General features: G+C 44.2%; 1 protein-coding gene and 1 long non-coding RNA gene across 2 annotated transcripts; both read right to left on the bottom strand.

Moving 5' to 3' along the window:
• Positions 1-1504: 1504 nt before the first annotated feature.
• On the bottom strand, positions 1505-9248 carry crip1 (cysteine-rich protein 1). The gene is made up of 5 exons (XM_061244440.1): positions 9090-9248; positions 4233-4327; positions 3410-3467; positions 1955-2007; positions 1505-1806 (listed from the first exon to the last, which is right to left on the bottom strand). Exons 1-4 carry the CDS (start codon positions 9127-9129, stop codon positions 1967-1969), a joined length of 234 nt encoding a protein of 77 aa, XP_061100424.1. The 5' UTR covers positions 9130-9248; the 3' UTR covers positions 1505-1806; positions 1955-1966.
• Positions 9249-10679: 1431 nt separating this feature from the next.
• LOC133130144 (uncharacterized) lies at positions 10680-14168 on the bottom strand. The gene is made up of 5 exons (XR_009708912.1): positions 13999-14168; positions 12487-12581; positions 12171-12234; positions 11424-11473; positions 10680-11226 (listed from the first exon to the last, which is right to left on the bottom strand). It is a non-coding gene; the product is annotated as an uncharacterized LOC133130144 (long non-coding RNA).
• Between the last annotated feature and the right edge of the window lie 295 nt (positions 14169-14463).

Raw genomic sequence — 14463 nt, 5'->3', positions numbered from 1 at the left:
TATCGGTGTCGGTTTACATTGCTGATACTGTGGGGCAACCCACAGTGTGCCGTGGTTGGCGGGTGGCAGGAGGAGCCATCTCTCTCTCTCTCTCTCTCTCTCTCACTCTCTCGCTCTCTCCCTCCCTCTTTCCGTCTCTTTATTTCTTCCTCGGTTGGACATAATGTCGGCTGGGCAGAGAGGCGCTCTGTCACACAGAGGGTCATTGTCACGGTGGTGCGCAGACAGTACAGAAGGTCATGGGGGCGGGGGGGCGGGGGGTGAGGTCTGTTGGGTCCTGTTTGGGTCCGTAACCATGGCAACGTCTGTCCTGTGACAATGCAGTGGCGGAAACCAACGACAGCAGTCTGTCCGGGGGCGGGGGGGTCAGATTGGGTGGTCTAGATGCCTCTACGGGGCACAAGGGGGGGCTTCAGTTATTTGCTGGCTCCAAAAAAAAAAAGAAAAATGGAACAAATTGATTGTGTGCTTTTGGATTGGACACAGTAGCATGTGCTGTGAACAGGATCACAACGCTAGTCCCTATGACGGCATATTAGCATGTGTTCATGTGGATGGCTTAGTGTGCCCTGCCCGTGCATGGCGTCTTGGCCAGATTAACTCTATTTCAAACGTTCAAATAAAGCAACTGGTCACTGGCCTTTTCCCACTATCTCATTTCATATCTGTATAATTGTGAGGACAGACTTGGAACCAGTGGATGTGGAGTAGAAATAAACAGAAATTAGTGGAAATAAACAGAAATTAGTATCTGTAAACACAAATTTGTCAATTTCCATAAAAACATGAGGAAATAATGTGTGCTAATTTGTTATATTTGCCTATTTGTCATGCACGAGTAAAATAAAATTCAATTTGCCAGTGCTGACTCAGTTGCCATATGCTCTGGGCCTGTGCACATTGCTTGCTTGTCTGCTGAAATTGAAAATGAGGAGAGGTGACAAGCATCGGCCTCCTTCCCATCATGCACCGCAACGGTTACGAAGCAAAGCTCGGCGTCGGTTGGTGAGAAAGCAGTGAATATTTACACTGAAACGAGTACCTGATGCTAAGAGACGACAGGGCCTGCATTTGACCTCATTCTCAATCTCATTTTCTATCAGGTGATGTTATGAATTGACCAATCAGCACTGTTCCTATCCCCCCCCGACTCAAATGGGAACCAGGGCAAATAGGGCAGCCTGGAGCGTAGTGGTTAAGGCACGTGACTGGGACCCGCAAGGTCGGCGGTTCAAATCCTGGTGTGGCCACAATCAGATCCGCACAGCCGTTGGGCCCTTGAGCAAGGCCCTTAAACCCTGCGTTGCTCTAGGGGAGGATTGTCTCCTGCGTAGTCTAATCAACTGTATGTCACTCTGGATAAGAGCGTCTGCCAAATGCCATTAATGTAATGTAATGTAATGTAAAAATGATCATTGACCTGGGGATTGCTCCATTTGCTTATTTTCCTCCTCTTTCCTTGATTTTTTTCTACATTTATATAAGAAGGGAAATGATAGGACAATCGGGTAGATTATTTTAATTGATGAAAACCAAAACAAAACAAACAAAAAACAATGGATTTAAGCGATTGTTATAAAACCCTTTAAAGTACAGGTGAAAAAATCCGAACCTTCACAATCAGGCACAGCAAAGGCCTGGTACGTTCATCAGACAAGTACAACAAGTGATATCGATGAGTTAACTAATTACTAATTATGAAACAAGAAATATTTCAGTCAAACTTTTCTTTGGTTTAAAAGCATATCGATTACAAGGTGACTCAAGTGTTGTCCGTCTCTGGGCAGCCATCCTTCAGTGAGTAACCTAGGGAGGGAACAGAAGTCAGTGCAGGAAAGCGCGGAGAATTCTCACAACGTCACAAACCGTGTATTCGTGTAAAGAGTACAGCTATAATAAAATCATTATTACATGTTTATTACACAATTCCCCAGACATACTGACATGTCCTTACCGTCCACGGGCTCTAGTTGAAGCTGTGACTTTCAGTGCCTCCATGCCCAAACCCTGTGGGGGAAAACTGCATCAAACACCGCTCTGAAGTTTGCTTAAGGCTCAAAAACAGTGTGGGCTTAGTAGTGTAACAGGTGTGAAATTGCTTGAGTCCGAGGTGGGATTTGAACCCCGGCCTCTCACTTGTCCAAATTATTTGTTGAACGAACGCGTTACCAGTCAGCTAAAGACAAACTCGCCTCTAGCCAAGGGCAACAATGTTCTTTTGAATTTGAGGGTTACGTCATTGGGGAGTGTTGTCGCGATAACCTGCTACCAGCCTTCGCTTTCACTGCACCATCCGTGCTTACTAGCGAACTAGCTGAGCTAACCATGCTACATTAGCGGCGGGCGGAAATCGGAATAGTGGGACCACAAGAGTGGAACTCGAGCCAGGGGTCTCGTGGAACTTTTTTGTGAAACTCTGCAGCGGTGACAACACGACTACTGACCAATCACACGACTGAAGAAAAAAAAAGCGAACAAAAAACTCTTTCTCACAGGGAACATTCCAAAAGTAGCACGGATCATGATGACATCACTGCTGACCTCATTTGAGTGTGTGTGTGCAGGGAGATCGGAGATGGAATGGTGTTCATCATCCTCCCTTTCGATGATTACCTTTTCTGTTTCTTTTCCTGGCCCTTTCCCATTGATGTGAGCAGAGATAATTACACTGCAAAAGCTCACTTAAGCTTTAGCTGATTGCCATATTGGACCAGACTTCAAAATGGAGGATAAAAGGGGATCAGGTAGACCCCACATGGACCCCGAAACAGGGGGTGCTGGGGCTATTAATAGCAAACAGCATGCCTCAGTCCCTCCAATGGAGACACAGGGGGAGAGGGGGACAGTCATTGTTGCTAAGCTACTCTGTGATTGACGAGTTGTTAGCATATTTTGCTCAGCCCTGTTGCTGAAGCTACTTCATTGGGGAGGGCACACTGTAAAAAAAAAAATGGTTTCAACTTTGTGTGTCTATGCTGCCTTCCAATTTTAAAAACCCACACGCTTATTTTTTGTATGTTTGAGCTTTTCATATCATCCTCGAGCTTATGTGTTGATTTGTGGATTTTCTGAATTTTCGGCGAAGTGTGCATATTTTAGGATCAAACTAATATTTTTCCATGCTGCTGGATAAAACGATTTCCCACCTGACATGATGTATGGGAACCCTATCAGTTAAGTTGAACTTTTTTTTTACTAATTAGTGTAACAACTTGTCTTCTCAAGTTCACGTAACATTACATTTGAATGCAGACTTATATACTTTTTTATTTTATTTTTATTTTTTTAACAGTGCACTGAAGTTCCTAGACTGTCCAAAAACTATTTGGTAGGGGCACCTGCAATCTTACATGGACAGGTGATGTGCTCTATTCATACGGGAAGGGATCAGGTGGGAGGTTTTACCGACCTTTGGGTCCAAAGAGTGCTGAGTAACAGGGTTTGTTGCAGTACGGCTTCCCTTCATGCTGGAGAAAGGGTAGAAACGTCGGTTAATGTCGTAACAGTGAAACTGAGATGCATGTTTAATCCATCATCGGTGTGAAATTATCTGCGTTCTGCAGACAAATTCTGATGTTGTAAAAAAAATCGCAATTGAGAGTGACCACCCTGTGTGTGTGTCTGTGTTAGTGTGTGTGAGCATGTGCATGTGAGTTTGTGTGTATCTGCACGTGAGTGAGCATGTATATGTGGGTGTGTGTGTGTGTTTGTGTGTGTGTAAATGGTTATCCAAAGTGCTTTACAATTGATGCTTCTAATTCACCAATTCACACACACACTCACACACCAACAGGCACCAAGCAGCTCGTCAGGAGCATTTGGGGGTTAGGTGTCGTGCTCAGGGACACGTTGACACATGGGATCGAACAGACAACCCTCTGGGACAATGTCACCCACATGTGGACAGTATGTGTGTATCTGTGTGTGCGTGTATATGTATGTATTATGTGTGTGTGTGGTGTGCATGTGTGTGTATTATGCTTGTGTGGTGTGTGTGTGTATATTATATGTGCATGTATTATGTGTGTGTGTGTGTGTATTATATGTGCATGTATTATGTGTGTGTATGGTATATGTATGTGTGTGCACGTGTGTATGTGTGTATGGTATATGTGTGTGTGTGTGCATGTGTGTGTATGTGTGTATGGTATATGTGCGTGTGTGTGCATATGTGTGTATGTGTGTATGGTATATGTGTGTGTATGCATGTGGTCTCTATGCTGGACTCCCACCTCTGCGTGCGAGCCAGGGGACAGAGTCTTGCTGCACTTCTCACACTTCAGACACGGCCTGTGCCAGTCCTTCCCCAGGGAGGTCACCCTCTCCGCTGAGAGAGAGAGAAAGGGAGGGAGAGAGGGGACGAAAAGAGGGGATGAGAGGGAGAGAGGGGGAGGGAGAGAGAGGGAGAGATAGAAGGGAGGGAGAGAGAGAGGAGAGAGGGGAGGAAAAGGGAGGAAGAGAGGGAGAGAGAGATAATTAGACAGACTGACAGACAGCATCTCCATGCTCTACCATCTTACAGCAGCTGCCAGGATGTGATGTGATGTAATGAAACCAGCGGTACTATATCAGGTCTTCTGAATGGAGTTTCCTCCTAAAAGTACATTTTGGGAAGCAGTGCGTTGTGGGCAATGTAAGGTGACTTACGGGGACCATTACCCTCCGTTAGCATTAGCCACCGACCATCGCCCTCCCTTCACTGCTCAATGCAGATAAGACGTCTGGCTCTAATGGGGAATTATTCGTGGGTGTGGTCCCTGTTGACTTCAGGAATTCCTGATGCTGATGTGCTTATCGGCCGGGTGAAGCCATGGAAACAGGCAGGTGCAACAATAAGCCGTGATCAAGAGTCATAATAACATGTGGAAAGATAACACTCGTGCTTGTGATAATATTTTTTAGGCCTTTTTCAGCTTTATTGGACAGTGTAGTATAGAGAGACAGGAAGAATGGGAGGGAGAGAGAGGGAAAGACATGCAACAAATGTCAGACCGTCGGATTCGAACCGCCGACGTCGCGGCTCGCAATGAGCATGCGGTCAGTGCTCTACAGGCTGCGCCACCGAGACACCCCGTGATAATATTTTTATGGCTGGTGAAGGTGTGGGAGCAGGGAAAATCTCTTGCGCTATGACATCACACTGTCAGAGTGAGAGTCAGTTATGCAAGAAGATGACTGTTGAATTAACCGCCCCTGAGTCAGACCAAAAGACACTGCGTGTGCAATACATTCAGCAGAAATGTTCTGCTGAATTTTCTTAGGGCAGGGCTGCCCAACCCTGTTCCTGGAGATCTAATATCCTGGGGGTTTTCACTCCAACCTTAACAAAGCACACCTCATTCAACAGCTTCAGATCTCAATGAGCTGCTAATTTGTAGAATCAAGTGCAGAAAATTAGGGTTGAAATGACTCTCCAGGAACGGGGATGGGCAGCCCTGCCATCCTCACAAACTTACGTATATTTTTTCATATATTTCATACCATTCAAAAAACTCAATTGAGATATTTTACTCCACTCCTACAACCCCAAAATTCATAAGATGGTATATTGATGATTCAAAATTGTGATTGACTTTCTGCTTTACTCTTGACCAATGCAGACTATGCACTTTCCCCCTGTATTACAAAATCACCTTGAGACCCGACAGAAAAAAGTGTCTTGGATGGAAAAAACAAATGAAAACTTTTTCAGAAATATTTTATTTTTATTGAATGGCCCTTGCAGCGTAGGTTTCAGCATGTAATGGAATACATGCTTCTTCAGATTAAGACCAGAGAGTCAAGTACCCTACAGGGGACTACGATGATGGGAGAAGAGAAGAAAAGGCAGAGGAGGATTGAAGAGACCACGGAGGAGGGCCGGCAGCCAGAATCTCCTAATTTCCCTGCATTCCAGAGGGCCTGGTGGAGTAGACCTGGGCCCGGTCCAAGCCGCACCGATTATCGTACTTTTCTTCCAAAAACAAGACGTTTCAGACAAACGGAAGCTACCCCAGCCGTCCTGGCAGGACAATAAGGGAGCGTTCGTACTGTGCCACGGACGGACAAGCTCCGCGGACACTTCCCACGCACAGTATCTGATCGGCGACGACGTCTGTGTTTTCATAACGGGCCGTCGCTTCCGCTGGGAGGGTGCGCGGTGACAGTGGTCCTCTGGTTCTTGTCTTAAAACCGAACGATGACAAGAACACCCCCCCCCCACCCGCCCCCAATTATTTTTTGACAATTATGAATATCGAAGGGTATGAATACGAGAGTGTCAAACAGGAGACCGTATTTGCGGGGTTGCCATGAGCAACGGCTCCAGCTGCTCACGCACTTGGAGATGTTTCTCAGCGGGGCAGTTTAGCACGAAGGGAGACAGGGGAGCCGTGTTTGCTTTCCACATCAACCTCCCGAAATCCCAGCGATACTCAGTCCGTGTCAGTTACAGAGCCCGTCCAACACTAACAGTGACTGGAGCCCGACCAGGAAAACCAAACTGCTGAACGCTAAGCTGCGTGTTTAGAGTAGCGGTGGGCTGTTAGATTTCAGCTGTTTTTCTTTCAGATGATTAATCTGGTGGCCAAGACCAATATTGCGCCCTTTGGTGGGGTTCTCAAGGGATCTACCCGCTGATTCGGTATTCATTGATCCACCTTGTGCTTCCAAATTTAACACTGATCATTCGCCAGCACCGAGTGTGACTGTGACTGTGTCCGAGAGTGAGGACTTAGACTGGCCCTAGACTTTCAGCTTCCAAGAGGCTTCTCTGGGTCTCTCCATACAACAGGGGTCATCAACTCATGGTCTTTCAGGGCTGAGAACTGCTGCTCTTAATTTCCACCCTCCCTTTACCTGGGGGTCAGGTGTGAAGACAATCAGTAGCACTAAATGTTCAGTTAATTACCCAGGAGAATTACCCAAATACAGGGCTGGATTTGGATTTGAGGGCCTGATCCCTGCCGTAGAGGAACCCAATCTAGTGCAAAGGTTCTTTCTCTGGGGTTCTGGGGAGGTTCCATGATGAACTACAATGGGATTCTCCTATGGAGATAAGTCAAATAACCATTTTTTCGGAGAGTGTAGTATTATACTGGGAGAAAGGGTATTTCTCAACCCATCAGGAAATAGCGCCCCCCTCTGGTTGATCATGCACCTGCAGTTTACCTTTCGGAAGATCTGCAGTCCTGCAGGGAAATTATGCAGTACCAAAATGTAGCTTTTGGATTGTAGAAGTAAAGTGAAGTTGCAGCTGACTACACATGCTTAGACATCCGCTACATGCATGTGGGGATGTGCTTAGAAACCTGATTGGATAGATCAGCTTGAGGAGACTGAGGGTAAAAAGTGTTAAAAACGACCTTGTTGAGGCTTTTCTCTTCATTCTAATTCTCTCAGTTTCTACAACTCATCCACATTTACTGTTGCATTTCCATTTCCTGTGTACCCATGTCAACTTCCTGTCTCGCTGTTGCAACCTGCCAATAACTAAGTGCATCCAGCAACCATCAGGCTACATAGCAGGCAGCTACACGGCAGCTCAATGAACGACCAAATCTCAAGTGTTATGTGGAGGGAAAAAAAGAAGAAGAGAAAAACAGGAAATATATATCGTCCACCAACCTTCCAGTGCTGACTCTCAAAGATTAAATCTTAATCGTCAATGGAAAAAAAATCCCCCTCTCTCTCAGCACTGTGTGCACTGGAATAGCAGTGCTGAATGTATTGCAATTGCAATGTTGCATGTACTGCGCTAACAGTGCTATATGTACTTCAGTAGCAGTGCTGCATGTACTGTGCTAACAATGCTAGCATCGCTGCAGATGTCTGTCCGTCTGACAGGCTGTGGTGTTTCCCTCTTGGCTTGCAGCAGCGAGCACGTTCCATACATTAGACCGTGAAGCAGTCGGAATGACCGTTTCCATTTCAACATTTATTTTTTTGAAAAGGATGGAGAGGGGAGACCAGAGCAACGGGGGAAAGAGAGGAAGATGAAGGGAGGAGGAGGAAGAGTGAAGGGACTTATGGACAGAACAAATACAACGTATTAAATAAAATGTATTTTGATGAAAACAACCATAAAACCTAAAAAAAAAGCCTATTTTTATTTTAAAACCCAGGTATTTATTTGAAATCCAGGTTAAACTGCCTCTTACTAGCGAAACTGTCTGTTGAGGTTTTTGTTTTATTACTGCGAGTTGGGAAGGTCTGACTTGGCTGTAAACAAGGTGTGACCCCCGCTTGATGTTCCTAATACAATGCACAGAGTTGCAAAAAAATAAAAAAAATAAAAAATAATAATACTTTTTCTTGCATATCCACCGTATGAAAATCATATTCGTGTGAATCCCAACGGGAATGTCTTGAATTAGCAAGAAATTGTGTTGCCGTTGCCCTGCCTAAATGTAACAAGAGCGTTTTGTCAAAAACAACGTTGACTCACGTTACAGTATCTGATCCCAATTTTAAAGACAGAAGTGATATTTTTACTTAGTACCTATACATGCTTTCGAGTCGCATTCAATTTTGTAACAAAAACAGAAGCATTGTAACGGTCAATTTCACTGCAAATTTTGAAATATCCTTTTCCATGGTACTTTCTGGAGGTTACAATCTTCCTGGTTTATTCCTGCACGCGATTTATTCCATATATTTGCCTGGCAGCCATTGTCAAACTTTACATGTTAATTTATATTTTAAAAAATGTTTTAAAGTTTTTAAACATGTAATAATAACTGAACAAGGAAAGACACGTATTGTTTTTAAATGAAACAGGAAATAGATTTTGAACCATCAAAACTGCATTTCTCCATGCATTTTCCCATGTAATAATCACGTGCATCTAAGTTCTATGTTTTTTTGTTGTTTTTTTTATAACCTGCGTTTGAAGCACCTGCAAGGAGTCATACGTATGTAAATATGAATTCCGTTATTTATGTCCGTTTTTTAAGTTTAAATATGTTGACTAATTTACCGTTATATCCATCAACTCACTTTAAGTTTTACGATGACATAGCTACGTGAAAAACTGTTGCTTCATTTGTAGACTCAGTTATCACTTAAAAAGCCTGAAAACTTTCTTGAAAGGTGAAATAAGGTTTTCTTACCGAAGTAAACTTCCTTGGTGCATTTGGGACACTTAGGCATATTGCAGAGTAAATGTGTTGATCTCCGGAAGAGAAAATCCTTAGATTAAAGTGCAAGTCACCTGCCAGTAGCCACGCCTCGTTAGTCCGCACTGTGTCCAGAGCGTGTTCGCTCTTTATTTATACCGCGAATAGAAGTACGGAAGAACTGAGAGGGAGAGGCCAAAACCTGTGGGCGGGGGCGCGCGCGCGCGCGCGCGTACGTACGAGCTAACCGAGAACAACGAAAGTGAGATTGAAGTCAGCGACACGACGATCTGTTTATATGATCAAGTTATGTGACAGAAGTACTTAAGGCTGTTTATCTTGTGGCGTTTACAATGGCATACCTATTTCAAAATGTCCAATGTGTGTGTGTGTGTGTGTGTGTGTGTGTGTGTGTGTGTGTGTGTGTGTGAGCTGGCATGCGTGAACCTGTGCTTTAGAATTCTATATTTGTGTGCAGTGGGCCAATTGGACAGTGGCCAGTGACAAGTCTTCAGGTGTTCAGTAGGGACCACTTGTAGTCTGTCAGAGTTAAAAGCTTATGTTCTCTAGAAGGTTCACACCATTGAAATGTGGTACAGTTGTGGCCATTTTGGCCTCCCTTAAAAAAAAGATTTAAAAAAAATCTGTCATCCCCATGACAACCAAACAAAGTTATCAACAAGAGTGCCACACAGACTCAGACTAAGGTCACTGATCGAGATTAGATAGGAGAGTGGCTTCCAGCGACAGGCAGTCCTGCAGTGATCGTCGCGTTCTGATTGGACGCTGGCTCTGAAGCTCGCAGGGATTTCGCGGGCTGCGAGGCTGTGCATAATGATGTTATTTCGGTTTGAGGAATAAGCGATCCCCTCAGAATACTGGGCGGTGGAAAACACAGCCGGTGGGACAGTGCCGCCCCAGCGGAGGGACAGACTGACTAAATAAGGTCACGGAGCAGCTGTTTCGCTCCAATATGTCTTTGATTTGGTTGGTACCGACATATCTACAGTGTACCCCAAAGGTGCGGAAAACTGATAATGTATATATTTCGATGTAAATGCGCTGAGCAGACTAGGCACTGGAGATACCAGGAGCTTATTCAGTCAAGCACAGAAGGCCTAAGGCACCCATACCCCTCACCTGTCTTCATCATGGGGTGTGGCTTCAGCTGTAGACCATCTCAGTTTATGAGGTCCGCTTGAGTTATGGAAGTGTTACATACTTTTATTTTATGAAATATAAAAATGAAAATTATGGAGTGGTCAAAGTGACAGTGCTTCTCATGAGATCTGTTTTTCTAAATGGCGAATCCATCGTGGAGGATGGACTGTGCCCAGTTTTAGCTGTAATGAGTCTTTTTTTTTTTTTTTTTTTTTGGACTGAGGATTCCCCCACTGAGGCTGAATTTTTGGATTCCTCCCACCTGACCCATTTGTACTTGCAGCGCTGTAATGTGAGCCGGGCTCATGAGCCCGACATGCCTCACTGACTGACTGGGTTCAGAGAAGGTTCACCCTGGGTCTGCTGAGACCGGACTTGGGGCAGGTGGTCATAGTGACAGAAGGACTGACAGACGCCCAGGTATTGTACATAATACACCCAGTGAGCACTTTATTAGGTATTTATTTGACTATTTTTAGACCAATTGGTCTTCTGCTACTGTTGCCTATCCACTTAGAGTTTTGATGCATTGTTGTAATGTGTGATTATTTGCGTTACCGTCGCCTTCCTGTCAGCTTCGACCAGTCTGGCCCTTCTCCTCTGACCTCTCTCATTAACAATGCGTTTCTGCCCACAGAACTGCTGCTCACTGGATGTTTTTTGTTTTTCATACAATTTTCTACTGACTCCAGAAACTCACAGAAATCGTGTGAGTGAAAATCACTGGAGATCAGCAGTTTCTGAGACACCAACAATCGTTCCATGGTCAAAGTCACTTTTCTTCCCCATTCTGACATTTGGTCTGAACAACTGTTGAACCTCTTGACCACATCTGCATGCTTTTATGCATTTAGTAAAACATTTTATTTGCATTAAAAACATATTCTGTAGGTAACATGGCGAATCGACTGTTGTCTTCCGTCCATCTCTTGGCATCCATTTTCCTTTGAGTAACCGAAGGAGGCATCATCTGCAAATTATTGAACTTATTAACCTTTATTAATTCAGACAGGTTCTGCAATGCAAGAATGTACTGTGGGAGAACAAAAGTAGATTATCACAATATGGTTATCTGGATGTGTATGGAGTAGCTATACTAAAGGAGTTATGACGCTTTTATTACAGTTTCCAAAGAAATCTGCCTCAGAAAAACAGATATATTCTTACCTTTCTCAGGGTCCCAATGTGTGGCTTTTTGGTGCCCCCATGTCCAAACCCTACGGGAGAAAATCGCATCACATCACACCAAACCCAGAAAGCAAACTCAGTGGCGGTGACATGGACACAGGCCAATCACAGGACAGAAAAAAAGAAAATTCTCACAGTTCTCACATGGAACATTCCAACATCATGGAGGAGCACGGATAGCGATGACATCATTGCTGACCTCATTTCCTTTGTGTGCAGGGAGATAGTGGTAGATTAGTGTGCACTAAGTTTAGTTTCAATGTTTGCCTTTGTTGTTGCTTTCCTAGCCGTTTCCATTAGATGTCTGCATCGATAGTTGCACTGCAAAAAGCTCCCTTAAGCTAATCTGATTGTCATATTAGACCACAATTCAACATGGAGGATAAAAGGGGATCAGGTAGACCCCAAATTGACCCCAAACCAGGGGGTGCCAGGGCTATTAATAGCACACAGCATGCCTCAGTCGAATCCCCTTCCCATGGAAACACAGGGGGAGATGGGAACAGTCATTGTTGCCAAGCTGCACAGTGAGTGTTGAGTTGTTAGCATGTTTTGATCAGCCCTGCGGCTGATGCTGCCTCTTTGGGAAGGATACCTCAGGTCCCATACTGTCCAAATGCAACCTGGCAGGAGCACCCGTATGGGCAACAGGACAGGGGCAGGGGAAGGGCTCCATTCAGAAGGGAAGGGGCGTAGTTAAGGGGGCACTCTCTCATTTTTACTCACCTTCGCGTTACTTGGGTCCAAATATGTCTGTGTAGCAGGGAATGCAATAGGGTGTTCCATCACTCTGGAATAAGGATAAATCAAACAGCCGTCAATGTCTATGAGTGACTCAAATTTATGGTAACTTGAATCCGTCATCTCCATGAAATGTGACCTAACGCGGGCTTAGGATACGCGACTCGACCATTTGTGTATGTGTATGCATGTATGTGTGCATGTATGTATGTGTATGTGCATGTGTGTACTGTATGTGTACGTATGTATGTATGCATGTATGAGTACATGTATATGGTATGTCTCTGTTCTGGATTCTCACATCTGAATGCACGCTGCCTGCCAGATCCTTGTTGCACTTTCCACACTTCAGACAGCACACATGCCAGTCTTTCCCCTGTGAGCTCACCTTCTCCACTGAGAGAGGGAGAGAGAGAGAGGGAGAGAGAGAAGGAGTGGGAGAGAGAGAGAGGGAGAGAGAGGAGGAGAGAGGGAGAGGGAGAGAGACACACAGAGACACAGAGAGAGCGTTGTTTCAGTCCCTCTATAATCTGACCGTACCTGCCAGTGATTCACCAATGTGAACCATAATCAAAGGCCCCACTTTCATCCCAGGACGTGATGTAATAGAACCAGAATATAGAATAACTGTATGTGACTGCGCTTCTCCCTAAATGGTCCAAGGCTTGGTCCAAGGCCACACCGATTATCACACTTAGCTTTCCTGGCAAGGCAACAATGAAGCGTACATACCGGGCTACAGATGTACAAACTCCACCAAACCGTATCTGATCGGTGTCAACGTCTGTATGATTCCGTAATGCTCTTTTGCTTTTTTCATTCAGAGTGTGTGCACTGGCAGCGGTCCTTATCGGTACCTAGCGGTTTTTATCTTAATCTTAAGGACGACAAGTCTGTCCCCCCCGCCCCCAATTTTCTTTAGATCATGAATGTTGAGGTGTGTCAGTGTGTGAGTGTACTTGTGTGGTTGCCACGGGTTGCCAGTGCGAGTTGCTTTGGATGAAAGCATCAGCTAAATAACTGCAATGTAATGTAAAAATGGCCAAACACATAAGCTGTATGTTTAGTGTAGCTCTGAGCTGCTACCTTTTACCCCCCAAATACAGCAATATATTCTGATATAAACAACCAAAAAATAGATAGGAACCATTTTCATTTAAAGACCAACAATTCATTATTTGATTTTCCTGCTAAACTGCCTCTTAGAATTGATTTGTTGAGTTTAAAAAAATATATATTATTTTATTTTATTATTTTATCATATGTGGGCTGGAAAGGTATAACCAGTGTAACCAGTTTAAGCCTTGAAGGCAAGATATGACCCGCCTCCCAAGTCCTTGCCCAAGATCAAATCTATAAAACGTTACAAAATTGTAAAACTACTTCTCTTGCGAATAGTATGAAAATCATACTCTTTTCTTCTTCTTTTGAATCACAACTGGACTGTACTGAATTATTGATACATTCTGTTGCCATTGTCCTCAAGCTGTGGATAAATGCAATGACAGGGTTCTGTGCTGTTTTGTAGACACCATTTTGGCTCTCAGATTACAGCATCTGATCTTTAAAGACAAGAGTCATCCTTTATTTACTGAGTACATGTACACGCTCCGTTTCCTGAGTGAAAAAGCAGTAATGATTGATAATGGAGTTCATTCTCGCACACTTTCTTCATTATATTTGTCTGGCCACATCATCAAAATTATTATTATTCCCAGCCCAGTGCAATCTCAACAGCAGATTAATCTGTTGTGTCAGTAATCGCTTAAAAGTTCAGAAAACTTTATTGAAAGGTGAAATATGTTTGACTTACCATAGTACACCGTCTTGTTGCATCGGGGACACTTGGGCATGTTGCAGGGTAAATGTGTTGATCTCTGAGAGAGAGAGAGAATATTGTGACATAAAAAGTACCAAGACACAAACTTCACTGCAGATTCCCAACCAGTAGGCACTCCTTGTTATACCAGTCTGAGCACTTGTTCTACCAATTTTATACCCTGTAAGAAATATTTTGCGCAGGGCAGAACAGAGAGGGAGAGGCCAGAATTGTGTGTGTGTGTGTGTGTGTGTGTGTGTGTGTGTGTGGCATTGGCATTGAAAAATGCAAAAAAAACTATGGCAAGGTTATCAGGTTAATAAAGGATGAATGGGTGAATGAGAAGCATCAATTAATTACACGCATCAATTGTGCAGTGCCTTGGATAAATGTGCTAAATAAATGGCAAATAAATGTAGCATTCATTGGCCGGCCTGACAAGAGATACCGGAGTAAAGA

The sequence above is a fragment of the Conger conger genome, chromosome 1 (genome assembly GCF_963514075.1).
Source record: "Conger conger chromosome 1, fConCon1.1, whole genome shotgun sequence".
Lineage (NCBI taxonomy): Eukaryota > Metazoa > Chordata > Actinopteri > Anguilliformes > Congridae > Conger > Conger conger.
Note: the sequence above shows the minus strand (reverse complement) of the source record. Positions and strands in the feature narration are given on the sequence as shown.